Source organism: Pantherophis guttatus, chromosome 8, assembly GCF_059756535.1.
Source record: "Pantherophis guttatus breed Tessera chromosome 8, ASM5975653v1, whole genome shotgun sequence".
NCBI classification, from domain to species: Eukaryota; Metazoa; Chordata; class Lepidosauria; order Squamata; family Colubridae; genus Pantherophis; species Pantherophis guttatus.
In genome coordinates, this window is record NC_142070.1 from 29633475 (window position 1) to 29660415 (window position 26941).

Sequence of the window (26941 nt, forward strand, 5' to 3'; positions counted from 1 at the left end):
TCCTCACAGTAATGTACCTCTATCTACAAAAAAACCTATTTTTCTGTCTCCATAAATTATGGTATTTTACCGTATTATTACTGAGAGAAGAAAAATATGAATCAATTATGCTTCACTACATAATTATCTCGTGTAATCAACAAAATTCCTCTCCCTGCCATCGTTTTCTTGCGAATTCAGATAACACGCCTGTATATGTTTCTCATGTTGATCTAGCACCATAGCCAGAGTAGAAATATCTATTGCTGGATATTAAGGATTCTTTGGACAGGCATAATCATCTCAAACAATTTAGCCCTTGCCTCCAAAGTTATAATCCTGTTTAGGGAAGGTTTTTTTTTAAAAAAAAAAAAATCACACAGCAGTAACTATTAAATGTTTCACTTCCAACAAAGATTCATGTGTATTATCTTAACTTTCAGATAAAGTAGTGAGACTGCAGAATTTTCAGACTAGTTAATCTAATTATTTATATGAAAAATTTAGGAGGCATTTTTCTAGACTGGAAAATGCTACTGGATAATGTTGCTTTAGTCATCTTGTGTTGACTTCAGAATTATGGTGAACATGCATCCATCCATCCATCCATCCTAGGTCTAACATGAGATGGGAGCATCGACATCTGCAGGGGTAAAAATTAAAGAGGAAAATAAGTGAAATTGTAAAGCAAATCCATTTTTGTATACTTGTGCATGAAATTGTGAAGTAAGTATGAAGAATGGAACTTTTGTGATGACACTATTTGTGTCATGGTATTAATACTCTTTCTTCACTTTGGCATTGTTATGGTTAGGAATTGATGCCGAAGAATGGGAGTTCTTTGGCAAGTTCACACATCAAGTGTTCTTCTGCTCTACTGTTCATGTTTATTGTTTTAATATTACGTAAGGTAGATCTGTAGTGTCATAAGGCTAGACTGTTCTGACTCATTACAATGCTGAATGTAACTGACAGCGGTATAGAACGTATTACAAAGCTAATTACTAGCTACTTATCCTAATAGTAACAGTTATGAAGAATGATCTGCCAAGCAAGCAGAAAAAGATCATAATTATATGCAATTTGCCTTGAAATTTCAAATAATAAAATGCTCAACAGAAGAAAACATATTTCTAAGAGGAATTATGTAATTTCAAATTTAATTTTATATACTTCAAATAGGATAATCACTAAATATAGCTTCCCCATATTTTCATTTATCTCTAATTTATTTTAAAACAATATTCTTGTACCTACAAAGCACAAGAGATTTTACTGCTCTGCTCCACAGAAGACTTGCTTAGGGACAGTATGGAAGAACAGTTGTTGAGCTTAATGCTGCAAGGCTTTAGATGAACCTGCTCCCAATCCAAAATTTCCCTGTATTTATTTTCAGTGGGTGATCTTGAAGTCTTAACAGAGTAAAATTCTTATTTTTAAGCATTTCTTCCCTTAACCATTTTTGGTCCAAGCTAATATATCCAATCACTATAGTCTCACCTTGTAGGTAAATTGCTAGTAATTTTGCTTGCAGTTTTTGCATCTTTTCTACCTCCATAATGTAGCTTTCTACATTCTGTAGTGACTAGAATTGGTACCCCAAGTGTGATTTTACTATAGAGCGATATAAAGCATTAGCATACTGGTAGGTAACTTTCCTTTAACTTTCTTTTCTGAACTGAAACTATGTGGACAGATAGTTTCATGAACTATCAGACTATCTGCTATAATTGCAAGATTCTTTCCACCAGTCACTGTCATCTCAGATGCAATTAATGTAAAGCTTGGAATTTTTTTAGACCAATATGCATTTGTTAATAAAGTTTTTCATTTTTATACCCATTTATCTGATTTAAAGTAATACTTTTGTAATTCTCTGCAACCATACTTTTGCTTTATTACTCTGAACATTTTATTCATTATTATTCATCATCGGCAAACTTCACCACTTCTCTGTCTTCTCCTAATTCGAGGTCATTTATTTAAACATTTAAATGCTCTGGTCCATTGTATTGTACGTCCTAGAATCATACTTTGTATGTCTCTCCAATTAGAAAATTTTGCTTCTTGTTCTTTAACTAGTTACTTAGTCTATGACAGACCATAATCTGTTATCCCACTGAGTTTGCTCAGAAGCAGTTGGTGAGGGACTGTATCAATTTTTTTGAATCCAAATGTACAATATATGTTGGATCATCCAAACTACTAGATAGTAAAAGAAAAAGATTTATCTCTATAAAAGCCACGACAGATTAGTTCACACAATAATTTGGCACAATCTCTTATACTTTGATTCATCTTGATTCCACTTAACCATATTTCATGGCAAGGGGAATAACAAACCTGTTATTGAGGTAGAACCCTACCATCTATGGCAAGTGTTCATTTTCTGTTGCTATCGCTTTAGTCTCCATTCTTTTGACCCAAAGGTGCTTTTTCAAAAGGCAACTGGATTGTTTTTTCCCTGAGGAAGAAGAAGATGTTTTTCTTCTCCTCCAAGAAGCTCCTTCGGATTGTTCTTTTCTAACAGGGCAGCTGCCAAATTTTCCTCCCTACTTGTTTTGCTTTTATTCAACCTAATATGTGTCCTGTTATATTTAGTGGGCAATTTTAGTTCTACAGTTCTAGTGCTAGGACATACTTAGCCATTTAAATGGGAAAATATAATGGGGAAAATAAGAATATAGTACTTTCAGACATGTATTTCATATTTGTTGGCAGATAAATTTATCTAGAATAAACAAAGCTAACAAATAGGAAACATGTATCTGAAAGCACTATATTCTTATTTTTCTCATTTTTTTCCCCATTGAAATAGCTAAGCATGTCCTAGGACTTGAAAAGTGTTGCTCATCATAGTGGTTTTCTATATATGTTCTGCATTTCATAATACAGTTTATTTACAAAACATAAAATATTCGTATTGCTATTGAAAATAGCAAAAGGTGGATGTTTTAAGACAAACAATAAAAGACTTGAGGTATATGTAAAAACAAATATGCAACTTAAACATAGAAAAAGCTAATGAGGTTTTGAATAAGAGCATTCAGGTTGATTGATACAGTAATTTTAGCTTTTGTTATAGCAAATATTTAGCTCATTATCAATTTTAATAGCATCTTGTAGAACAAGCCTTTTTCTGATATGCAGAAAATACTATTAAATTTCTTTGCATAGATACATTGTTGTGACATGCAATAACTACTTGAATATAAAGGCGGATTAATAATTTAAGAGGTGTTAACAAATTAGGGCCATCATTAAAAATACTTTGAATCATTTTGTAGAAAAATCAGATTGAGGTAATGCTTTGCTCTTATGATAAAGAATTACAGCATTAATTCTGCAAAATGAACTTATTGCTCCTATTTGTCTCCAAAACCCTGGAGCATTAAAAGACAGGAAGAATGAAATGATCATTGCATTTTTTTTTCCAGGCATAGCAGCTCTAATATTTCCATCATGGTTTCATAGTTACAATAGGTTCCACAGATGGTAAAGGAAAAGCCCACCAACATCATTTTTTCCTTTGTTTTCCTATGCCTATTTTATGAAATCAAGTCACAGTTTGTAATAACATATTGGGAATTTTGCTTGTACAGCATTCTATGCTGGATATACACTGACATTTCTTTTCCTTTCTTTTGGAAATAGCAGTTGTTTCAGATTATAATTTACTTAGTTTTATTTGCATACCTTGCCCTTGGGAATATATCTATTCCTTCAGTCAGACTTTCAAATCAGATATGTTTTAGAACTCAGTATTTATTATGTATTAAGAAAGAAAATCAAAAGCTATCTTATGTTGAGAGAGATTATTGTTCTATATACCCTGTTTCCCCCAAAATAAGACATCCCCTGATAATAAGCCCAATCGGGCTTTTGAGCGCATGGCAATAAGGCCAAGCACTTATTTCAGGGTTCAAAAAAATATAAGACAGGGTCTTATTTTCGGGAAAACATGGTACCTTGGTAACTAATATATTGATAGTGACTTTGTCTTGTGGAAGCAAGTAAAGCTGTTTTTTCTTGCATCATCTGCTGCCTAATTCCTTCAGCTCCAGGGAACAAGGCCTTTTTTGTGATGGCATTACATGCCTGCAATGCTCTTCTCGCAATATTCACCTAGTGCCCATTTGTTTGTTAAGCCTCAAGCAATTGTTATCTCATTCCTATTTTGTCATTTGATTAAATGCTTCTTTTTTGTTTTGTTTTGTTTTTTGTACTTGTGATTATAATTGATTGTGAATGTTTGTAATTGATTGTTTTTATTATTGTAAAAATAATATGAATTACCCTTGGCAAACATCTCCTTGATTTACTAGGCTCTCATATGTGTACAGAGAGTTTGGGATTTTTTTTCTTAATTCAGCATTTTTTGAAAAGGTAAGGAATAATGGAAGAGATCTTTGTAGTCACTTATCTGCTTAAGTAATGTGGTAAATAAATAAATAAGATCTACAAAAATGAGATCTCTGCAGGCCAAGGATACATGTTCTTGTCAAGCTGGAAATTGCATTTTTATGTACTGAAATGAATTGAAAACCTGGGATTATAACTGAATAAAATTTGCCTTTTGAAAATTTGCCTTTTGAAAATAAATATGTTTTGAAAATGTAATCTGTTTTAAATTCTATTGATAAATCCTGCTCACAAAATATAAAGACTGTTAAATTATATGAGTGGAAATCACATGCTTTCAATTTTTTGGTATTATGTTTATATAAATGCGTCTTCCTCAGTTTGAAATATTTTGTAACTTAAGCAGTCAAATAATCCAAATAATCCAGCACTTTAATAAATACTCAAGTCTTGAAATAAGAATTTATATTAGAGACAGTTTTTGTAATTTTGGAGTAGAGAAGTAAATATCCTATTTTTAACTTCTTTAATAATTGGTCTTTTGGGCTTTAATATATAATTTATGTTTGCTGAATTTTGTATTTTGTAAATACGTACTGTGATTTATGTGGGAATTCTAAAAACTGCAGATTGGGAAATTTAAGAATAGAAGCAAGAATATATTAGGGCTTTCAAGATACCAGTTCAATTAATTGGGGTGTATTTTACTAAATACTGGTATATTATTTCTAATTGCGTCCAATGAGATCAATGATGAAAAAATTTAAAAGACTGAAAATTGAAATGCATCAGATTATTAGCATTTTTAACCACTGTTATTCTTGTGATCAGCAGGAATATATGGAAGGCTTTCTGCTACAATAAAGACAGTAACATTACTGAACCATTTCCAAAAAACAACACTGCAGTTTATTTTTATAGCTTTCTTTAGCTAAAATGTCATGCAAACTGTTCTTCAGGGAGTAGTCAGCTAAGTTCAGTGAGCTTTTTGGATAACAGCTTTGTACATGTGCCAAGTATTTTTTTAATGTGGAATATTGCACAAAATTCCTGACATATGTGGTTCAGACTTATCTTACTACTCTAAATACCCAAATAACTAAAAATGCTCATTACAAGGCAGGCTATTGTGATCCCTGATGCATCAGATCCAAGACCTATAACTGTACACAACTAGTTTTGCAGCTCTGAGAAAATACATTCTTTTTTATTATTATTTCTCTATCTTGAATTTCTCTATCTTCATTTTAAATTTGCATTAAGAAATATCACAGCTTCCTCCAAGCCGTCACATATATTTTTTTCTGAAAATTCATTAATTCATATTTATTGTAAAAACAATGTACTTTACTTTACTTTACTTTATTCAAATTTCTATACCGCCCTTCTCCTTTCGGACTCAGGGCGGTGAACAGCCAAGATAAAAACATCTATACAAAACATCACAGTTAAAAAATAAAGTTAAAATAATTTATAAATTTGGCCTATAATTTAAAACTTGTCAATTTAAAATCAATATTAAAATTTTAAAACTAACCCTAAAATCAAGACAGACCGGCTAACTGGAAAAAATAAGTTTTTAGGGCCCAACGAAAAATCCGAAGGTCGGAGATCACTCGTATCTCTGGGGGTAGATTGTTCCATAGGGTAGGTGCCACCACAGAGAAGGCTCTCCTCCTGGGGGTCGTCAGCCGGCATTGTCTGGCCGACGGCACCCTGAGGAGGCCCTCTCTGTGGGAGCGAACCGGCCGGTGGGAGGCTATTGGTGGCAGAAGGCGGACCCGTAAGTACCCTGGCCCTAAGCCATGGAGCGCTTTAAAGGTGATCACCAACACCTTGAAGCGCACCCGGAAGTCCACCGGAAGCCAATGCAGCTCGCGCAGGAGAGGAGTCACATGGGAGCGCCCCGTCGCTCCCATAATCCCCCGCGCAGCCGCATTCTGCACCAGTTGGAGCCTCCGGGTGTACCCCAAGGGGAGCCCCATGTAGAGAGCGTTACAATAGTCCAGACGAGAAGTGACGAGTGCTTGAGTGACCGTGCGTAGGGAGTCCCGGTCCAGAAAGGGGCGCAACTGGCGTATCAGGCGAACCTGACAAAAAGCCCCCCTGGCCACGGCTGTCATATGCCCTTCTAAAGACAGCCGCGCATCCAGGAGGACACCCAAGTTGCGGGCCCTCTCCGTGGGGGCCAATGATTCGCCCCCAATAACCAGCGATGGCGTCAGCTGGCTATACCGGGACGCCGGCAGCCACAGCCACTCGGTCTTGGAAGGGTTGAGTCGAAGCCTGTTTCTCCCCATCCAGACCTGCACGGCCTCCAGGCACTGGGACATCACTTCCAAGGCATCATTGGGATGGTCTGGGGTGGAAATGTACAGCTGAGTATCATCAGCGTACTGATGGAACTCCACCCCAAAACCACGGATGATCTCACCCAGCGGCTTCACATAAATGTTGAACAGGAGGGGCGAGAGGACCGACCCTTGCGGCACCCCACAAACAAGGCGCCTTGGGGTCGACCGCTGCCCCCCTGTCAACACGGATTGCGACCGGTCGGAGAGATAGGAGGAGAACCACCGCAAAACGGTGCCCCCCACTCCCAGTCCCTCCAGCCGGCGCAACATGATACCATGGTCGATGGTATCAAAAGCCGCTGAGAGGTCTAATAGGACCAGGATAGAGGAAGAACCCCTATCCCGGGCTCTCCAGAGATCATCCACCAACGCGACCAATGCCGTTTCCGTGCTGTACCCAGGTCTGAAGCCGGACTGGAGCGGATCCAGATAGACAGCTTCATCCAGGTACTGGGGAAGCTGTCGTGCCACCACACTCTCAACAACCTTCGCAATAAAGCGAAGGTTGGAGACTGGACGATAGTTAGCCAAAACAGCCGGGTCCAGGGATGGCTTCTTGAGGAGAGGCCTCACCACCGCCTCTTTCAAGGCGGCCGGCAGGACACCCTCGCTCAAAGAAGCGTTAATAATCCCCTGGAGCCAGCCTCGTGTAACCTCCCGGGAAGCCAGCACCAACCAGGAGGGACACGGGTCCAATAAACATGTGGTTGCGTTCAGCCGCCCCAAGATCCTGTCCACGTCCTCGGGAGCCACAGGATCGAACTCCTCCCAGATAACACTCTCAAGGCCTGCCTCAGTCGTCTCGTCTGAACTAACCCAGTCGGCGGCCAAGTCTTCCCGAATCTGAGTTATTTTATCATCCAGATACTGTACAAAATCCTCAGCTCGGCCCTGCAAGGGGTCCTCCCGCGCTCCCAGATGGAGGAGGGAGCGGGTCACCCTAAACAGGGCGGCTGGGCGGTTATCTGATGACGCAATAAGAGCGGCAAAATAGCTAGATTTCGCCGCTTTTATCGCCACTAGGTAGGTCTTAATATGAGACCTTACCAGTGTCAAGTCAGACTCGGAACGACTGGCCCTCCAACCGCTCTCTAGGCATCTTTTCCGGCGCTTCATCACCCTCAGCTCCTCGGAAAACCAAGGAGCTAAGTGAGTTCGGTGCCGGGTCAGAGGCCGCAAAGGCACGACCCGGTCCAAAGCCCCGGCAGCCGCCCTATCCCAGGCGGCCACCAGGTCGTCAGCCGAGTCATGAGCTAGAGTCTCAGGAAATGGCCCAAGCTCCATCTGGAACCTATCAGGGTCCATCAGGCGCCTGGGGCGGAACCACCTGGTCGGTTCCGCCTCCCTGCGACGGGGTACGGCGGTCAGAAAGTCAAGTCGAAGGAGCGAGTGGTCAGACCATGACAAGGGTTCAATAGCTACATCCCCTATATCAAGGCCACTCAACCACTGACCAGAGATAAAAACTAAGTCCAGAGTGTGTGTCCCCATATGAGTAGGGCCGTGAATTACTTGGGTCAGGTCCATGGCCGTCATGGAAGCCATGAACTCCCGAGCTACCTCAGATGTCTCACCGATGGATGGCAGGTTGAAATCCCCCATGACCACAAGTCTGGGGGTATCAGCCGCCACCTCGGCTATAACATTGAGGAGTTCGGGCAGGGTCGTTGCCACGTGGCAGGGAGCCAGGTACGTGATCAACAGACCCATCTGCACCCCACGACCCCACTTCACAAAAAGGGACTCACATCCGGCTATCTGAGGTACAGTGGTCTCCCTCGGATCAAGACCTTCTTTTAAAATGACCGCCACCCCCCCACCCCTGCCCTGAGCTCTCGGCTGATGAAATGCACAGAAGCCTGATGGGCACATCTCCACGAGGGGAACTCCCCCCTCATGGCCCAACCAGGTCTCCGTGATACCTGCCAGGTCCGCTCCCCCCTCTTGAATAAGATCACAAATGAGGGGGGCTTTATTTACTACGGACCTGGCATTACATAACATCAGTCGGAGACTCGGGCGCTGAGACTCTAAGCAGCCTGGGGAACGGGAAGAGCTAAGGGGACCGGGGCACGCAATCGCTCGGAGATAGCGAGCACGTGCCCCCACCACATGATATGGCCCCCTGCTCCCGCCATACCTGCCCCTCCCACTCAGCGTGCTAATAGAAAAGCCCTCACTAGAGGGCATTCTAACAGTCCCCTTTCCCCCAGAGTCCGTACCCCCTACGGCACCATTAGTAGCAGCCGGACTGGTCTCCAACCCCCGTGGGTTTTCCCCCAAACCCACATAACCTCCCCCACCCTCAGAACCCCTTAAAAGTCTAATTAAAAAAGTCTTTAAAAAACCCCTCAATCCCCTTTTTGCGACATGCCACCTCTCGGGGTCCCAAGATCCGTCATTAAGGTGGGCCCTCGATAACATAGAGGGCCAGGCCTGCGAGAGAGGGGAATCTCGCAGCACAAGAAGCTTCAAGTTTATAGGTAGTCGCATCCTGTCTAGTGCCTTTCTCAATATATTTGTGAAAAATATATTCCATATAGTCTCTTCAGCGGGAAAACTTTAAATTCCATGACTGGAGTTCCTGAAATAAACTGTAACCTTCAGCAGTGGCCCTAATGGACTTAAATTAAACTATAGCTTTCATCTGTCTAGCTATCAAAGCAACCTAGTAAAATTTAGTAAAACCCATGTAAAATTTAACTGGTTTATATGGCTCTAAGGTAGGAGCATCCTCTTTCATTCACACATTGGTTATCTGAAACCCTAAAACAAATCAAGCTTTGTTTAGAAAAGATGCAGTTTTAAAGAAGGCTGTAATATGAAATGCTTTAATTAATATTCTCTTGATAGTTACAATTTGAGAAGTTATACATCAATTCCAAGTTTCTTTTGGACTACACTACAGTCCAAAAGTGTGTCCCAATTCATCTCCCTATCAGAGCAGCTAAATTTGTGCACAACATATGTTGTTCATTTTATTTTCCCATGGATCATGTTCTCAGCTAATAAAACAAACAAGCCGCTCCTCCAAACCCAGATCATCTTATACTTTTCTCAGTTTTTTACATCTTGTCATCTCTCTCTCTCTCTCTTCTCCCCTGTCCCCCTCACTCCCCACCAAAATAACTAGCACTAGGTGTGGCGCAAAAGTACCAATGAGCAACAGCCATCATTTATAATCCATCTTTTGTGGAAGGCATTTTGGATGAAATTGACTCATTTGCCAAATTCATAAAACTGGAATAGAGGAATTCCCTCATTCTAGCTGAGGATATTGCTGTAAAGAAAAGACCTCAGCTGCTTCAGAACTAGGGCTCTTTGCAATATACCTCCTGTAATTACAAAAAGCATTTAGACAAGTTTCTATATTTAAATTTTCTTTGAATATTTGGATGAGATATATTTGATTAAAACAAATTAAGTCCAAAGTTTATTTATATTTTTAGAGGCATGTTTATAAGTATCTTAGAGGTTACAGCTGAGAACTCCTATATCAAAGCAAAAAAGTTCCAGGTAAAAACTATTCGGCATATTTTTCTTCCAATAAAGTATCACACCACACATATTTCACAAACATTATTTGATTCCAAACCATGCCAGGAGGCTTTTGGAATTGATGATGGCATGTACAGCAGTAATATCATTTGTCAGATGTCAACTAAGATGTTTCTGTCAGAGGCTGGATCAAGACAGAGCTGATAGAAACACATACATAGCAGATAGTTAAAACAAATTAGGGATTTTATTCCTGATGCTATGATACTTATCCTAATAAAGTAGCATGATTTAATATGAAATACAAGTGAAAATATATACAAAACCAGCATGTGATTTTATATATGTACAGTATATAAGAGTATAAGAAATAAAAGAAAGTGAGGCTTAACTTGCTTAATATTCCTACCTCCGAAGCCTCTTTGCCTCACTTTCTGCTTGTATTTTATAGAATAGAGTAGAGTAGAGTAGAGTAGAGTAGAGTAGAGTAGAGTAGAGTAGAGTAGAGTAAAGTGGAATAGAATAGAATAGAATAGAATAGAATAGAATAGAATAGAATAGAATAGAATAGAATAGAATAGAATAGAATAGAATAGAATTTTTTATTGGCCAAGTATGATTGGACACACAAGGAATTTGTCTTGGTGCATACACTCTCAGGGTACATAAAAGAGATTTTTATTATATTTATTATTATATTTTATTATAGCTACTTTTCCAACAATTCTGGACAGCTCATGTAAAAAGTTAAAATCTCGGGTGTTTTCCCACGTCATTAAAAGTCTGTAGTTAAAATGCTTAAAATCCTGGCTAAAATCCCACCTTAAAATCTGGGATTTTGGAGGATTTTAAGATGGGATTTTAGCCAGGATTTTAAGCATTTTAACTAACAGACTTTTAATGATGCGGGAAAACACCTGAGATTTTAACTTTTTACATACACACACCCGCAAAAACTTGAGAAGACACATATATGTGTGTGTGTGTGTTTTCTGAGGTTTTCGTGGGTGTTTGTATGTAGGTCTTTGGTTATTCGGGTTTTCTCCCGCGTAAAATTGGAAATGTCTTGGCGACGTTTTGACGAAGTCTCATTCGTCATCTTCAGGCTGGTGCTTTCGGCTTCGTGCTTCTAGGAGCAATGTGTGATTGCAGCTGTTTCTTCCTTTTAACTGCCAGTGGGGGTGTGAACTGATTGGGTGGGAGCTTGGCTGTGTTCTGATTGGGTGGGGGTGTGTTCTGATTGGTTGGGGGCTTGGCTATGCTCTGATTGGATGGGGGGGTTGGCTGTGCTCTGATTGGCTGGGGGTGTATTCTGTTTGGGTGGGGGCTTGGTTGTGCTCGGGTTAGTCTGAGTTGCAGGGGGATTTGAGCTGGTGAGCTGCATTGCTGTTGTTTGGCTTCACATTCGTGGTCATGCCACATCTTCATGGTGGGTGTCAGTCTGCTTCATGTATGGATTGGAGGGGTTTAAAGTGGCTAATGATGCAGCTGAGGTCTGGCTTCTGGTCCGTGGTCGTGCCTCATCATCGGTGTGTGTTTGAGTCTGCTTTCCGCGTGGATGTGTGGTGGTGACATCCTGTGTGGCCCTCGTGACTGTGGGTCTGGTGTCATTCCTCGTGTTAGGGACTCGTTTGTCAATAAGGGCGGGTTTCCAAATGGCTGGTAGGCGGGAGGTATCATCTCATTTATTCATGCTGTGTGGGTATTTTTCTATCTTGATGGCTTCTCTGATTATTCTGTTGTTAAAGTGTTCAGTTTTGGCGATAGTTCTGGTCTTTTTAAAGTCAATTTCATGTCCTGTGGCTTTAAGGTGTTGGACCAGGGAAGAAGTTGGTTCCTCTTTTCTGACTGAGTTCTTGTGTTCTTCAATGCGTGCACTTATTCTTCTGTTGGTTTGTCCGATGTATGTGGTGGGGCAGGTGGTGCATGGGATTTCATATACTCCTTGATTTTCTAACTCAATTTTGTCTTTGGAGTTCCTTAGGATGGTGGATATTTTTCGGTTTGTGCAGAATGCTGTCTTGATGTTGTGTTTGTGGAGGATCTTGCTGATTCTGTCTGTGGTGCCTTTTATGTATGGGAGGAGGGCTTTGCCATTTTCTTGTTCTCTGTCTTGGATTTTAGTGGGGGTTTCTTTTTGGATTAGGTTCGTAATCTTATTTCTTTGGAATCCATTGGATGTTAGTACGTTAGTGAGAGTGTGTAGTTTGGTTTTTAGGTGTTGTTCGTCAGCTAAGCATTTTGCTCTGGAGATTAGTGTCTTGGCTCAAATCCCCCTGCAACTCAGACTAACCCAAGCACAACCAAGCCCCCACCCAAACAGAACACACCCCCATCCAATCAGAGCACATCCAACCCCCCATCCAATCAGAGCACAGCCAAGCCCCCACCCAATCAGAACACACCTCCACCCAATCAGAACACAGCAAAGCTCCGACCCAATCAGTTCACACCCCCACTAACAGTTAAAAGGAAGAAACAGCTGCGATCACACATTGCTCCTAGAAGCACGAAGCCGAAAGCACCAGCCTGAAGATGACAAATGAGACTTCGTCGAAACGTCGCCAAGACAATTCCAATTTTACGCGGGAGAAAACCCGAATAACCAAAGACATATATATATATATATATGTGCGTGTGTGTGTGTGTGTGTGTGTGTGTGTGTGTGTGTGTGTATGTGTATATGTATATATGTATATATGTATATAAGTGGTATATAAGTAAGTGCTATTGCTATTGCTAATAAACTACAAAAACAAAACAAAAACCCACATAATCCAAGAGGCTTCACTCACTCATGTCAAAGAACCAAGTCTTCAAGGTACTTCAAAATTCAAGCAGGGTAGGGACCATCTAAATCTCAGGGGAATCTCATTGCAGTGGGCAAGTGCTACTACAGAGAAAATGTGCTTCCAGGATTGTGATAGATGGTATTTTTTAATTGAGGTAATACACAGCGTTCCAACCCTGTCAGATTGGATTGACCAGGAGATACTGTGGGAGATAGATTTGAAGCAGATGTCAAGCAGCCACACCTTATGCCATGAAGAGCTTTATAGATAACAACCAGTACCTTGAAGTACACCCACTAGTGTACTGAGAATCAGTGCAGCTCATGAAACAAAGCTGTTACATGAATATACTGTCCATCACTGCCTATGCCATTGCATTATGGACCTGCTGAAGTTTTAGGTGGTCTTTAAGGCAGCCCCATTAAAGCACATTTCAGTAGATAAACTGAGGTGATTAGGGCATGGCGACTATATGAAGGGCCTGTCATGTAAGAAGGCACAATGTGTGTACCAGATCATTGAGCAGGAGCTGTCAATCCAGGAAGACCTCCACATTGTACAATACTTTTATGCATCAAAAGTTTAGGATTAATGGAGAAAGACCAGAAAAGAGCTATGAGGGAAAAGGTTTTAGGCGGCAACCATACAGAGTGTAGAATTATCTGCATACAAAATGTAACACCTAGACAACACAGAACTGAACTGAACTGAAACTTTACAAATCTTTCAAAACATGTTGTGAATGTAGACTAACAGTTATGCCTGTCTGTCAATCTACATCATGCCAGGCTGTCATTCTATATCACTATAAATGAAAACAGCTTCTCATGCAATACTGCTAGTACACATCCTCATAAGGGAGAAATGCCAAGTTATTTACAAAATGAGATACTCCAGCTTTTCCTCTATCGGAAATAGAAGAGTTGGTCATTTAAAACGTTAGACAGGATTCATCAGAATAGCAATAGCACTTAGACTTATGTACTGTTTCACAGTGTTTTACAGCCCTGTCTAAGCAGTTTACAGAGTCAGCATCTTGTCCCCAACAATCTGGGCCCTCATTTTACCACTTTAGGGAGGATGGAGGATCTTAAGCAGTTGAGAATCAAACTACTGGCAGTTGGCAGAATTAGCCTGCAAAATTGCATTCTAACTACTGCGCCACCACGGAAATCTGGTAATCAACATTAGAAAAAGCATGGAACTACCATCATTCCCTACAACCTCAGATTAAACTTTGGAATTTGCACAAATCTCTGGGAAGTTCAGGTAAGTGAAGAACTTTAGAAAATTGCAATCTCTGTAGAAGCACTTAACAATATCAAGTCAAAAATTTGCACTAGGATTTTTATTTCTGTTTATGTGTTGTGCTGTCTCACCACAAATTCCACGTTCTCATCTTCTACACTGCCTTAATATCTAGATCAATTTGAGAAGTCTTTTTTTTCTTCCCTCACAATTGATAAGGTGAGGTAGTCACCTCATCCTACACATCACCAGATAAGTCACTTTTCAAATAAGTCAACCTAACCCAAGTTGGAAACTGTAACGTTTCAGTTATTGGGGTACGCAGTGATTGCAAATTTACTTGTTTCCTTCACTTATGTTAGAATACATTTTCTCCAGGCACAGTATCCATTCTTCTTGAGGCACAGATGTAAGACAGATCACCTTTGTCATCCAATCATTATCAAAAAATCTCTCTGCTGTTGGCTGATTTCAGGTAATGCCACTAGAAGTATTACTTTCATCCTTTCTTCCTCAGTGCATATTCTTGTCACTAATGCCTCTAAATCTGAATCAGAAGCTTATTTCCATGCTATTTGCTTGCTGTAAATTTAAAACACATTTCACCCTTTGTCATTCTAGCGACAGATCTTGTATATATCCATTGAGGTCACCTTTTTTAGTCTCTTTAGTTTTGAAAGTACTTTAAAACAAAGCTGTCACCATAGCCAAGCTAGAAGTATATAAAGTAAGATGAGACAAAAGTACACCTTTCTTTTAAACTGATGCCAAAGATTTGATATTGGTCAATTGATCCACACCATTTCTATCTTGGCATTTCATGTCTGGTAGTGATAATATTTTTGCAGACCAGTTTAGTCATAATCAAATAAACACCTATGAATGGAAATTGTATCTGTCGGTGATTGCCTTCATCAAATTATGCAGGGCAACTCAAGATTGACCTATTTGTATTACCAGACAAATGTAAATCTTTTGCCGGAGGATTGTGATAGACCTCCAGTTCTTTGGCAATATCTTCATTTTGTTTCTTGGAATAGACTCCTTTTTTACATATGTACTCTTCTGATCAAAATACTGGTGAAGATACAAAAAACTGGCAATCACAGCCACCTTATTGTTCCATCCTACCTATCTATATTCCATGCCAATCCATCTCTTCTCCATTTCTCAAAAATTTCTATTTAGATCTAATTCCTGTACCTTACAGGACAGAGGATTCGCTTTCTCTGATAGCTGTGTGTTATTTCAGTAGGAGCTTTAGCAGAGGTTTAGGAACTCAATTACCGGTTTAAACGGGGAGGGGGCGGAGGGGGGAGAATCATTGGGAATAAATTCCATATAAAATTGACCAAATCACAAGACATTGAATTTTCAAAAAAATGGAAATTTTTGAGGTTTCGATGGAATACTGCGACCACAATAATGCAGGATATAAAATTAAAACTACTAAAATTGGAGTAAGCAATTTTTACCTAAGAATTGGAGTAAGCAATACATACTTAAGAAAAATTAAATCTTAACTGGTTGTTTGGACAGATTCCCTAAACAAACAGTTAGGGATCTGAATATCCTCAATCCTCAAAAAAGTACCTTGTTTGATAATAATATAAAACATTGCAGATATTTATAATCTCATTACCAAGAAAACCAATGGTTTCACTCAAAATTAAAAGGTAGATAGGGGAGATTATAATTTCTTCCACCAGCACCAAGCAAGACATCTTAAATTTGTTTACTAGAGTTTGCATCTGACAGAAATTCTGAAATAAATCTTTCTTCATCCCTTTATCTTATCTTTTTTCTTCTTTCCCCTTTTCCAAAATGAATCTCTCTCATTCTCTCTCTCTCTCTCTCTCTCTTTCTCTCATTCTGTCTCTCTCTCTCTCTCTCTGTAGAGAAAGAACACAAACATACACAATTTCTTGAGTCATAAAATTATGCACATATAAGTCTTATACACAAAAAGCTTTTAACAGAAATTAAAACAATAACTAAGGGTACTTTTATAATATATATTATAATGTATTTTATTTGAGGATAGTAGGACCACATCTAAGATTTTGACATTCATTTTATATAACTCAATTTGCCTCACTGCAGACTACATGATTTCTTAGTTTCTGAGTTATTGTTTCAATAAGCATAGATGCAAATCATATACGTGATATTTTTATACTAACATATATTATACTAACATAGAATGTATGTTTAATACATTGCATAGAACTTGACCAGGATTGACATAATTCAGATGACAAGAACTGTATATCCTATTGCATTTCTGTTTTTCATTAACTCAAGAGAATAAAATAAAATATGGGAGAAACATATCCACCACTTCACACAGAAATTTTCTTTATACAGCTGGGCTTTGTACAATTCTCATGAATTTCAATGGGTAGGAAAACTTCCCAGAATAATGTTCCTAACTTTATTCCTTCTATTGATCAATATATTGTGTCTTATTAATTACTAGGCATATAAATATTATTAATAACTTGAAAACAAATGCTTTAGAAGATAAAGTAAATGGGCTTTATAAAATTTTGTTATAGAGACAATGTTTATTTGGCACATTCTCTTAAAAAAAGAGGACACAATGAACTGCATAAAAAACTGTGTCAAAATTACAGAATAGGGCCCTTGGTAACTAAAGTAACATTTCTTCAACAAATCAAATGGTTTTCTCAGCTTACATGAATATACAGTAGCTATTACCTTAAATTTAACCTCAAAATGAACACAAACTCACTGTAGAGATATGAAGACCATATTGTATCTGTGTAGTCTGCAGAGATTTTCTTCACACAGCTTTCTGTGCTGAAATATATGATACACTTGAAAGCTAAGGAGATTGCTTCTGAATAGACATCACAAAGGTTGATTACATTCGTATATCAGTTAGCTAAACCCTGCAGGCTATTATTCCATTAGATGTGCTTGTCCACTTCTGCACTGTCAGAAAGTTGATCATTTAATACAAAATGCCCATATACAATGTTAAATTGTAAGACGTGCTTTTAAAAAAGCACAAGACCATGTATTTAAAAAATAATCTTAAAATAATAACTGTTTGGGTTGCATCTTTAAACATATGTATTTTTTTAAAAAAATATATTGCTTCCTTCTTCTTTTTTTTTTTTACATTTCCATTTTTTAAAAAAAACTCAAAGTGGGCAATTGCTAGGTTTGAAGAACCTTTACATTTTAATCTATAAGGAGTTGAAATGTGAGTTGAACACCCTAGAAATCCTGAGGGCTATAATGGCTGTCAAAGTCTCCAAAACAATTGAAGCTATTATAACAAACCCTGAATTCCATGACAGAATGATTAAAACCAAATACAGGTGATTCTGAGGAGAGCAGAGCAGAGCAGAGCAGGACTTGAGTCTTACAGCTTTCATTTGCTTTGTAATCTGCATCTTTAGAAAATATTAAAATGTTGGACTTTTAGTCCTGAGACTGGAAAGCACTAGAGGCACAAATTCTGAAAGCCAGACTGTTACTGCTACTGCTCCTGCTGACTAGGCTGTTGCAGCTGAAAAATATTTTGCAATGACATTTTTATATTGGTGAACCCCAATACAAAATGTTCTTATCCGCCACAAAAAAATATTTTAAAACTACACAATCATTTTAATTTCTCATAGATTTCCCTAAGTCTTGCTTAGGAAATACCTTTTATGACAACCAATACTTGTAGAGAGAGTGAAAGCAGATAACTTATGCATTTTATATACATAAAACAGAATTCCTTTCACTATTTTGCTCAAGTGATTATTAGGACAAATTTCTGGAATCTGCTGCTTCTTCCTTGTATAATTGGGTTTTTGCTCTATCAACCTCTCATACATGATGTGATTGTAGTTACAGAATTAAAGGATAGGGTTCTTAACCGAGGGACAGAAATTTCCAAGAACAACTCTTATTTTGATCAGTAAGCTAGACTTTATGAAGCTCAGCAGGAAATCAGTTCAGTTTGGAATATACACAAACAAATCAACTGGATAAAGGCTGAGAAACTTCAATTCACAGCAACTCCATAATAAAAAAAAATGCTAAGGCTTATTTAGCAATATCTAGAAGGCCTTGTTTCCTTATTAAGAAAGAAATGAAACAGAATTAATGAAATGTAATAATACTTCAAAGGGAGGCGTGATGAAGGACACAATGCAGTATCTTGTAGCATCAAGATTAAGACACAAAGTGAAAGACAGGAAAATGTAGAAGATTATTGAACGTTTCCTTTCTTTCATTTTTAAAATTAACACCTCCCAAAGAAGTTGAAGAATACTCATAAATTATATTTGTAAGCATGGAAAATTGTTTGGAAAGGAATCACTAAAAATATTCTCCACCTTCACAGCTTTCAATGCCCCTATCCAACATAATTCAGTAGGACTCTCAACCCTTTTAGGATGTCAAGACAACACTGTGTAAATGAACAGGAAATTTATTTTCAAGAAAAGGCCTTAAACTATTTTGTTCCAACTGCTGTTGCTATGATCGTTGTTATTATGGTTGGTAACACCGTCAGATAGATAGTTTAGATTGGAGTTGGCATTTGCATCCATCTATCAAATTCTTCCTAAAGAATTGACTGCATCAGCACCAGTTAGCCATTTGAAAGTTGTTAGTAAGCAGTAATTGTCCTGTATTTGCCAGGTGATGCCCCTTTTGTTGGATTGTTCATTAACAGGTACGTTTTGCCAAATGTTAACCAAGCTTCCATTTCATCTCCTTGCAGTATGTTATTAAACTTCTTGATAGTGAGTGGGTGTAGACCGGTTAGGTGTTTCAACAAAAAACTATGCAATTCATCTTCACCTGATGCCAGTCAAATCAAGATTTTCCTTGACCTTTTCTGCACCATTTCTGCTATTCTTTCATTTCATGTTCTTTTTTATTTATTTCCTTCATCCAAGCTGTACATTTGTTGCATTTCTGGGGTAGTCCCAAAGCTGCACTCAGAACTTCACTGTTTCTTCTTATATCAACTCTTGACTGGTGTCAGCTCTTGACTGGTTTACTGCAGTTGTCCCCATTTATGGATTGCTAGAAATTGATTTGACGGAAATTGAAGATTCTGCCTATAGCATACAATAGAAGCTTTGTATCTGATGATCTTCCTGGCTAGAGCTGTTATTTGCTCTGTATTGTTTCCATTGCTTCCTTAATCTCCCTTTCTAGATGATATTTCTTAATTGGGTATTCTCTGGTCTTCTTGTACTTCAGCTTCTTTTCTTTCATTTCTCCCAGCTTGCTTACATCTACTCAATCTGCTCCATTTCTGAAATACATTTATCTGTTTGTTGCTTTGAGCATTCCTGTCCATTTGGGATAGACCATCTCAGGTTATTGCAAATTAACCTCAATAGCTCAGTAACTACTTTGAAGAAGTAGTATTGCCATTTCAAATGAGATAGTACTTACCATGCACTCTAATAGTTCTATACCTCTCTTTTTCAGCACTGCTAATATAGCATCACAGTGTTAGATAATCTTTGCTTTATATAAAGAAGATTATTGGTTTGAAATATGGCGCAAATACTTTTATTATATTTATTTTTTTGAATAACTAGTTTTCACACAGGATTTTTTTTTTAAGAAAACAAGTTCAGGAGTTTATTGTTTAAATGCTTTTCTGTTACTTGAAAGAGAACAGTTTCTCCTTTCCCAGATCTCAAACAGCCAAAACAATTTTTTTTTCTTTCCATTTATTTCACAGCAATTCTGTAAAATAATTATGTTGCGATACTGTGACAGTCCCAGAATCACTCAATAAGCTTTTGACACAGTTTTGTCTTGAATCTGGGTCTTCTCTGTTGTTTTTCAAAACATTAACCACTTCACAAACTCATCTTGAGGGCCTATTATTTTTAATTCATTAGTTATTAGTAAAAATTACAGGTGACTACTAACACTAGGAGTTTTTTTTTAATATCAGTTCAGCAGTAGTACTGACAGAGAAAGTTTTATTTGTCTTCAATTGATTCATATGAGAAGTGACCTCTAGTTTATACTCCCCATAATGGTTCTTCAATAGGCTTTATATTCATAATACCTTTTAGTGGTCGTAGTCAGTGCTTGGATAAATCTTCATATCATTAATTCAAATAGTAAATGGAAAACCTTCATTGTTTATTGGAATAATAAATATGATCTTATTAGCTATATTTTATGACAAGTGCATAAATCTTAAATATATATAAATGTATAATGTTATCTTTTTAATAATTTAATAAATTATTTTTAGCGCTAAAGATTCTTAAGCTTGAGCTCAGCCAATTTCATTACAACCTAGTTTACTATTATTGTCATGTCAGTTGCCCACAGGTATGATCATAATGTTTGCATAAATCTTACGTCTTGACCGAATTGTGTTCAAAATATGACGTGTCTAGAAAAAATGGAATAAATAAATATATGTACCTGATTAAAGATATATATTAATAATGATGTAAATACTTTTACTTGATATAATGTTGCTCTGAATTATCTCAATGTTTCTAAAATTACTTGTATTGCAGAAGATGGATTTTGAATCAGTTTGATAACCTTGAATTCTGTGAGGTCTGCCAAAAAAATTATATGACTGTGACATTCCTTTCCCTTTCCATTGGCATATATCTGTTGCTGATAAATTGAATGTGTTGAGGACTGTTGGAAGGAATACTTTATAAGAGGCTTAAACAAATAATGACAAAGGGTTTCCCTTGAAAATGAAACCCTGATTAAAAAAATATTGTAAACTGTCCAGGAATAGCACTGGTCTGGAAGGGGTATAGTCACCATTCACATTGTGCCCTGTAATTTACTTAGGTAGATGTTACTGATCTATATATTTCTAATTTTTTAGATGCCCAACAAGAAAAAACTGAAGATATTAGCTACATTCCAACACCTGAAACAACTATCTGGTACAATATTTTGTATATCTTGCTCTACTGTATATCCAAAATACATTTAGTTAATGCTTGTGGAAATAATATAATCTGACCTTCCATCAAATGTTCTTTTATTATATTTGTGTTGCATCCAATGAAATTTTATTCTTGATGAAATGATGAAAGTTAGTAATGTATTTTAAACATTACTAGTTTAACTGAGTTTTTCACAGTTAAAAAGCTAAATGATTAATTACATTTCACTCTTTTTTCATTTTGCAGAATCTATTGAAGAATTTCTAAAGCTGATGAATGAATATGAGGAGATGCTGGTTCAAACATACTTTGAAATGTTAAAATCGGACCAAATAAACAGGCTAATCAAATGAATATTTTAATATGTTTAGCTTTTGTATTCGTAATACAATAAATAAGAAGTTCCAAAAATTTATTTATAAACATAGTTGACTTTCTATCCCATGTAGTTAAATAACTGCTCTAATTCCTATTAAAATAAACTAATATATTAAAATTCAACATCTGATATGACTAATATTTATAGTTTTCTTCCATGCTTTATTATTTCATTTATTAGAATCATAATTGAGTGATATTATTAACAAAATGAAATCACTTTTCTTATATATATTTCAGTTAAAAAGTCTGTATTTTTTAATGTATTTTTGTGAGCTTGGGGACTTTATATAACGATTAACATAGTGAGTTAGGAATGAGCCAATCATGTCATAACATATCAATACATTTTGTTTAAGGAATCAAAAATGTCCTATAGAGTATTCCAATTTTAAGTTAATTTAAGACAATTAAGGCATCTGCCCTGTGGGAAAACCTGTGTGGCTACCATTTGCTGGCATTCTGGAAGGCCTTAAAGACTTGGCTATCCTCGGGCTAGGGTGAATAGAAGAATAAAATAGAATTAGAGTTGGAAGGGACCTTGGAGTCCAATTCTATGAACTCCCTGCTTAGGCAGGAAACCCTATACCAGTGATGACTAACCTTTTCTGAACCGAGTGCCCAAAGCGTGTGTGTACACGCGCGAATGCATGTGCATGTGCCTGAACCCCCAAAATGCAATCCACTTGCGGCCCCCATGCATGCGGCCCTTCCCCCCACATGTTCGTGGACCCCTGCATGTGCCCCGCCCCTCGTGTGCATGCATGGCTCCCCACACACCCTGCCTCCCACGCATGCATGGCAGAGACCCAATGATCAGCTGGCCGGAGGGAGGCACACATGCATGCGTGGCAGAGCTGAACTAGGGTGACAGCTCGCGTGCCCACAGAGAGGACACTGCATGACACCTGTGGCACACATGCCATAGCTTCACCATCACGGCCCTAAACCATTTTGGACAAATGGTTAGCCAATCTCTTCTTTAAAATTTCCAGTGTTGGAGCATTTACAACTTCTGGAGGCAAGTTGTTCCACTGATTAATTGTTCTAACTGTCAGGAAATTTCTCCTTGGTTCTAAGTTGCTTCTCTCCTTGATTAGTTTCCACCTATTGCTTCCTGTCCTGCCCACAGGTGCTTTGGAGAATAGCTTGACTTCCTCTTTTTTGTGGCAGCCCCTGAGATTTTGGAGCACTGCTATCATGTCACCCCTAGTCCTTCTTTTCATTAAACTAGACATACCCAATTCCAGCAACTGTTCTGTATATGTTTTATCCTCCAGACTCCTAATCATGTTTGTTGCTCTTCTGTGCACTCTTTCTAGGGTCTCAAAATCTTTTTTACATCATGGCCACCAAAACTAGATGCAGTATTCCAAGTGTGGCCTTACCAAGGCATTATAAAGTGGTATTAACACTTCACGTGATCTTGATTCTTCCCTCTGTTCATGCAGGCCAGAACTGCATTGGCTTTTTTGGCAGCTGCAGCACACTGCTGGATCACATTTAAATGATTGTCCACTAGGACTCCAAGTTCCCTCTCACAGTTACTACTATTGAGTGAGGTACCACATATACTGTACCTGTGCATTTTATTTTTCTTACCTAAATATAGAACCTTACTTTTTTCACCACTGAATTTCCTTTTGTTAGATAGGGCCCAATGTTCAAGTCTGTCAAGATCCTTCTGTATCTTAAGCCTATCTTCCGGAATGTTGGCTATTCGTGCTAGCTTGGTATTGTCTGCAAATTTGATGAGGTCTCATCTATCCCTTCATCCAAATCATTGATGAAGTTGTTGAAGTGTACTGGGTCCAAAACAGAGCCTTGGGGCACCCCACTGCATACTTCCCTCCATGTAGATGCAGTTCCATTGAGGACTACACGTTGAGTGCGGTTGGTCAGCCAGTTACGGATCCATCTGGTGGTGATGCTGTCTAACCCACATTTTTCTATCTTATCAAATAGTAGGTTATGGTCTACTTTATCAAAAGTCTTACTGAAGTCCAAGTAAATTATGTCGACAGCATTCCTCTGGTCTACTAATTTTGTCACTTTGTCAAAGAATGCAATAAGATTTGTCTGGCATGAACTGTTTTTCACAAACCCATGTTGGCTTTGGCTTATTACTTTGTTTGCTGCTAGGTGTTCACTGATTTGTTGCTTGATTATCTTTTCCAGAATCTTTTCTGGAATTGAGGTCAGGCTGATAGGTCTGTAGTTTCCTGGATCTGGTTTTTTTTTCTTCCTTTTTTGAAGATGGAAACTACATCAGCTCTTTTCCAGTTCTCTGGCAGTTCCCCGGTGCTCCAGAATCTTTGAAAGATATAGTTCAGTGGTTCTGAGATCACACCTGCCAGTTTCTTCAGAACCTTGAGGTGTAATTCATCTGGTCCTGGTAATTTGAACTCGTCTAGGGTGGGCAGGTACTCACCATTTTCTTTCCTGTTTTGACTTGTGGTCCTAATCTGTTTTTTTGTGGTGCTGTTTTTGATAGGTTGGACTGTTTTTTCCCTTTGTGTAAAGACAAATGCAAAAAATGAGTAAGTAGTTCTGCTTTCTCCGTGTTGCTTGTCACCATCTTGCCATTTTCTCCCACCAATGGACAAATTGTTCCTTGAATTTTTTTCTTGTTTTTAATATGTTGGAAGAAGCTTTTTTTTTGTTATTTTTACTTTTGTCACAAGCCTTTGTTCATTCTGAGCCTTAGCTTTCCTCACTTCATCTTTGCAGGCTCGGGCTATTTGCTGATATTCTGCCTTAGTTATTTGCCCCCCTTTCCACTTTTTATACTTGTCCTTTTTGTCTTTCAATTTATCAGACAGTTCTTTATGCAGCCATGCTGGTTTCTTTTGAGAGCTGTTATTTTACTTCTTCATTGATATGTGCTAGACTGCGCTTTTATAATCTGACTTTTCAAAATTTCCCAAGCTTCTTGAGTTGTTTTCCCTTTGAGGATTCTCATCCATGGAATCCTTCTCAAGCTCTCTCTAAGTTTATTGAAATTAGCTCTCTTAAAGTCCAAGAGTCTAGTTTGACTTTGTTCTATTACTTGTGCTTGCATAATGTTGAATTCTAATATTGCATGATCACACACCCCCCCCAAGGTTCCTGTAGCTTCAACACCTTCTATCATTTCATCTCTGATAGTGAGAATTAAGCCCAATATGGCTGATCCCCTTGTTCCCTTCTCTAAATTTTGGGAAACGAAGTTATCTGTCAGGATAACTTCTAAGTTTGTCAGGAACCTGTTTGATCTTCCACTTGGTGCAGAGTTTGTCTCCCAGTTGATATCAGGGTAGTTAAAATCTCCATTACTATTGTGATGTGCTTCCTACATACTTAGTTAGCTGACTAGCAAAAAGTTCATCTATTTCCTCTGTTTGGTTGGGTGGCCTATAATGTACACCTATGGCAATGTCATTTCCCCCCTTTTACATTGACCCAAATGCATTCAATGCATTTCATCATTGTTGTGCTCTATTTCTGTAGAGATGCAATTATTTCTTATATAGTGCAACTCCACCACCTCTTTTATTTAGTCTATTTCTTTTAAATAATTTAAATCCCTCTAGCTGTACGTACCATTTGTGGATTTCATCCCACCAAGTTTCCGTAATGGCAACAATATCATATCTGCCTTCATTTATTTGAATTTCTAATTCACCCTGGTTATGCTTTATACTCTGTGCATTGGTGTATAGACATTTGAGTCCATTTTGATTGACCCTGTGTTTACTTTCTACATAACCTGTGTTGTTCCCTATACTGCCTTATCACCTGTTTGCACATGGTATGGCACTCACTAGTAAATGCTTTTTTTTGCTTGACAGCAAGGTTGATATTCTTACCCGCACAAACATCTATGTTACATGCACTGATAACTCTATTAATTTTAGATTGCTGGGGACAGAAATGTTCTGTATTAATTAATTCTCTGTCCCCGCTGTTCAGTTTAAATGTTTATCTAGAAAATCTGTGAATTTAATGCCAAGTAACTCAGTCCCTTTCTTTGATGGATGCATACCATCTCTTTTGTACAGTTTTTCATTGGACCAGCTGCAGACATCATAATATAACCAAAGCCTTCCCTTTTACACCATTCCCTTAGCCACACATTAAACTCCGCTATATGCTGGCCTTTTCCTTTTTGTTTCCTTTTTGAATGAAGTCCTTTGTGGCATATGTTTTGTGTTGATGGCTGAATTTCCATCCTATTTATTTATCTTGCATGATATTGTTTAATTATTTTGGTTTTGTTATATTGTGAGCAGTCAGGGTCATTTGAGAGTGAGGCAGGTCCTAAATAAATACTGAAGGATTTTTGCAAACCTTGTGCTACAGATTTGGCACATTTAGTCTTGAGATTAATAGAGGTTCTTACATGATCATTGCAATGGTGGGTTTCTACCGGTTTGCCCCAGTTTGGGTGAACTGGTAGTGGCGGTGGCAGAAGGCTCCGCTCACCTACCCGGATGTCATCACAGATGCTCTGCGCATGCACAGAACCTTTGCATGCGCAGAAGCACCATGCACGAGCAAAGCGCACGCACGCTCTTGCACTCACAGTTCCAAACCGGTAGCAAAGGTAAGTGGAACTCACCACTGGATCATTGCATTTATTACCAAAAGTCTCTTCTATTATTGGTGGAAGGTAAAAATATTTAATCTCTATTTCTACATGTTTTTTCTTCCAAATTATATAAATATTCAATCACAGAGTTCTTTGTCATTAGCTAAGAGTTCCATTTCTACAAGTTGAATCAGATCATGGTAATAATAAAAATTATTTTTAGTTCTTTTAAATTTATTTCTTTGATTTCTATAGCTGCCTATCTCAACAAGTAAATCTGTAATTAATACAGAAGAACCATAGTTCTATTAATAGGAAGAAATGCTTCATGCTGCAGGGACCTAATTGCTAAATATTTTAGTGTAAATTAATAAAATCTCTAGCTCAAAACTACATTATATGCATCACAGTATATGAAATTTTAAAGACAATATAATGTGCTAGACAATCTATATACTGTAAATTATTCTTGTTGTATTCTTCTTTTGAATTTAATTTGTTTTTCAAATTATGATGATGGACTAAAGAGCTATATTATGCTGCAATTTAACCAGTAGGAATTAAATAAAATAAAACAATCACCCTTCCTACCAGCTTTCATATTTAGATATATTTTTTGCTGCTCCAACATTTCCATTTGGCATCAGAATCAAATTTCATATCTTCCTGGGCATATTGTTGGAATGACACGTGCTCCATATCACCACTCTACCAATTAGACTGGCATATAAACTAACCACTGTATGGTTCCTTTCCATGTGATCTCAATGATTAACAACCCTTAGCACAGCATAACTGCATTGAAAAACATTGGTACTCCTTTAGAATAAATAG

The 26941-nt window shown here is 37.9% G+C and overlaps 1 protein-coding gene and 1 long non-coding RNA gene across 4 annotated transcripts in view; one reads left to right on the forward strand and one right to left on the reverse strand.

Moving 5' to 3' along the window:
• The window catches only part of TTC29 (tetratricopeptide repeat domain 29), a 108174-nt gene extending 86665 nt beyond the window's left edge, over positions 1-21509 (forward strand). For all 3 annotated transcript variants that reach the window (XM_034401487.3, XM_034401485.3, XM_060686868.2), the window contains 2 exons: positions 21096-21156; positions 21406-21509. In XM_034401487.3, coding sequence (XP_034257378.1) covers positions 21096-21156; position 21406 — 62 coding nt within the window. In that variant the 3' untranslated portion in view covers positions 21407-21509. The remainder of the gene's footprint in view (positions 1-21095; positions 21157-21405) is intronic.
• LOC117654663 (uncharacterized) overlaps positions 372-26941 on the reverse strand; it is a 48856-nt gene continuing 22286 nt past the window's right edge. The window contains exon 4 of the long non-coding RNA XR_004588354.2: positions 372-622. This is a non-coding gene — a long non-coding RNA (uncharacterized LOC117654663). The remainder of the gene's footprint in view (positions 623-26941) is intronic.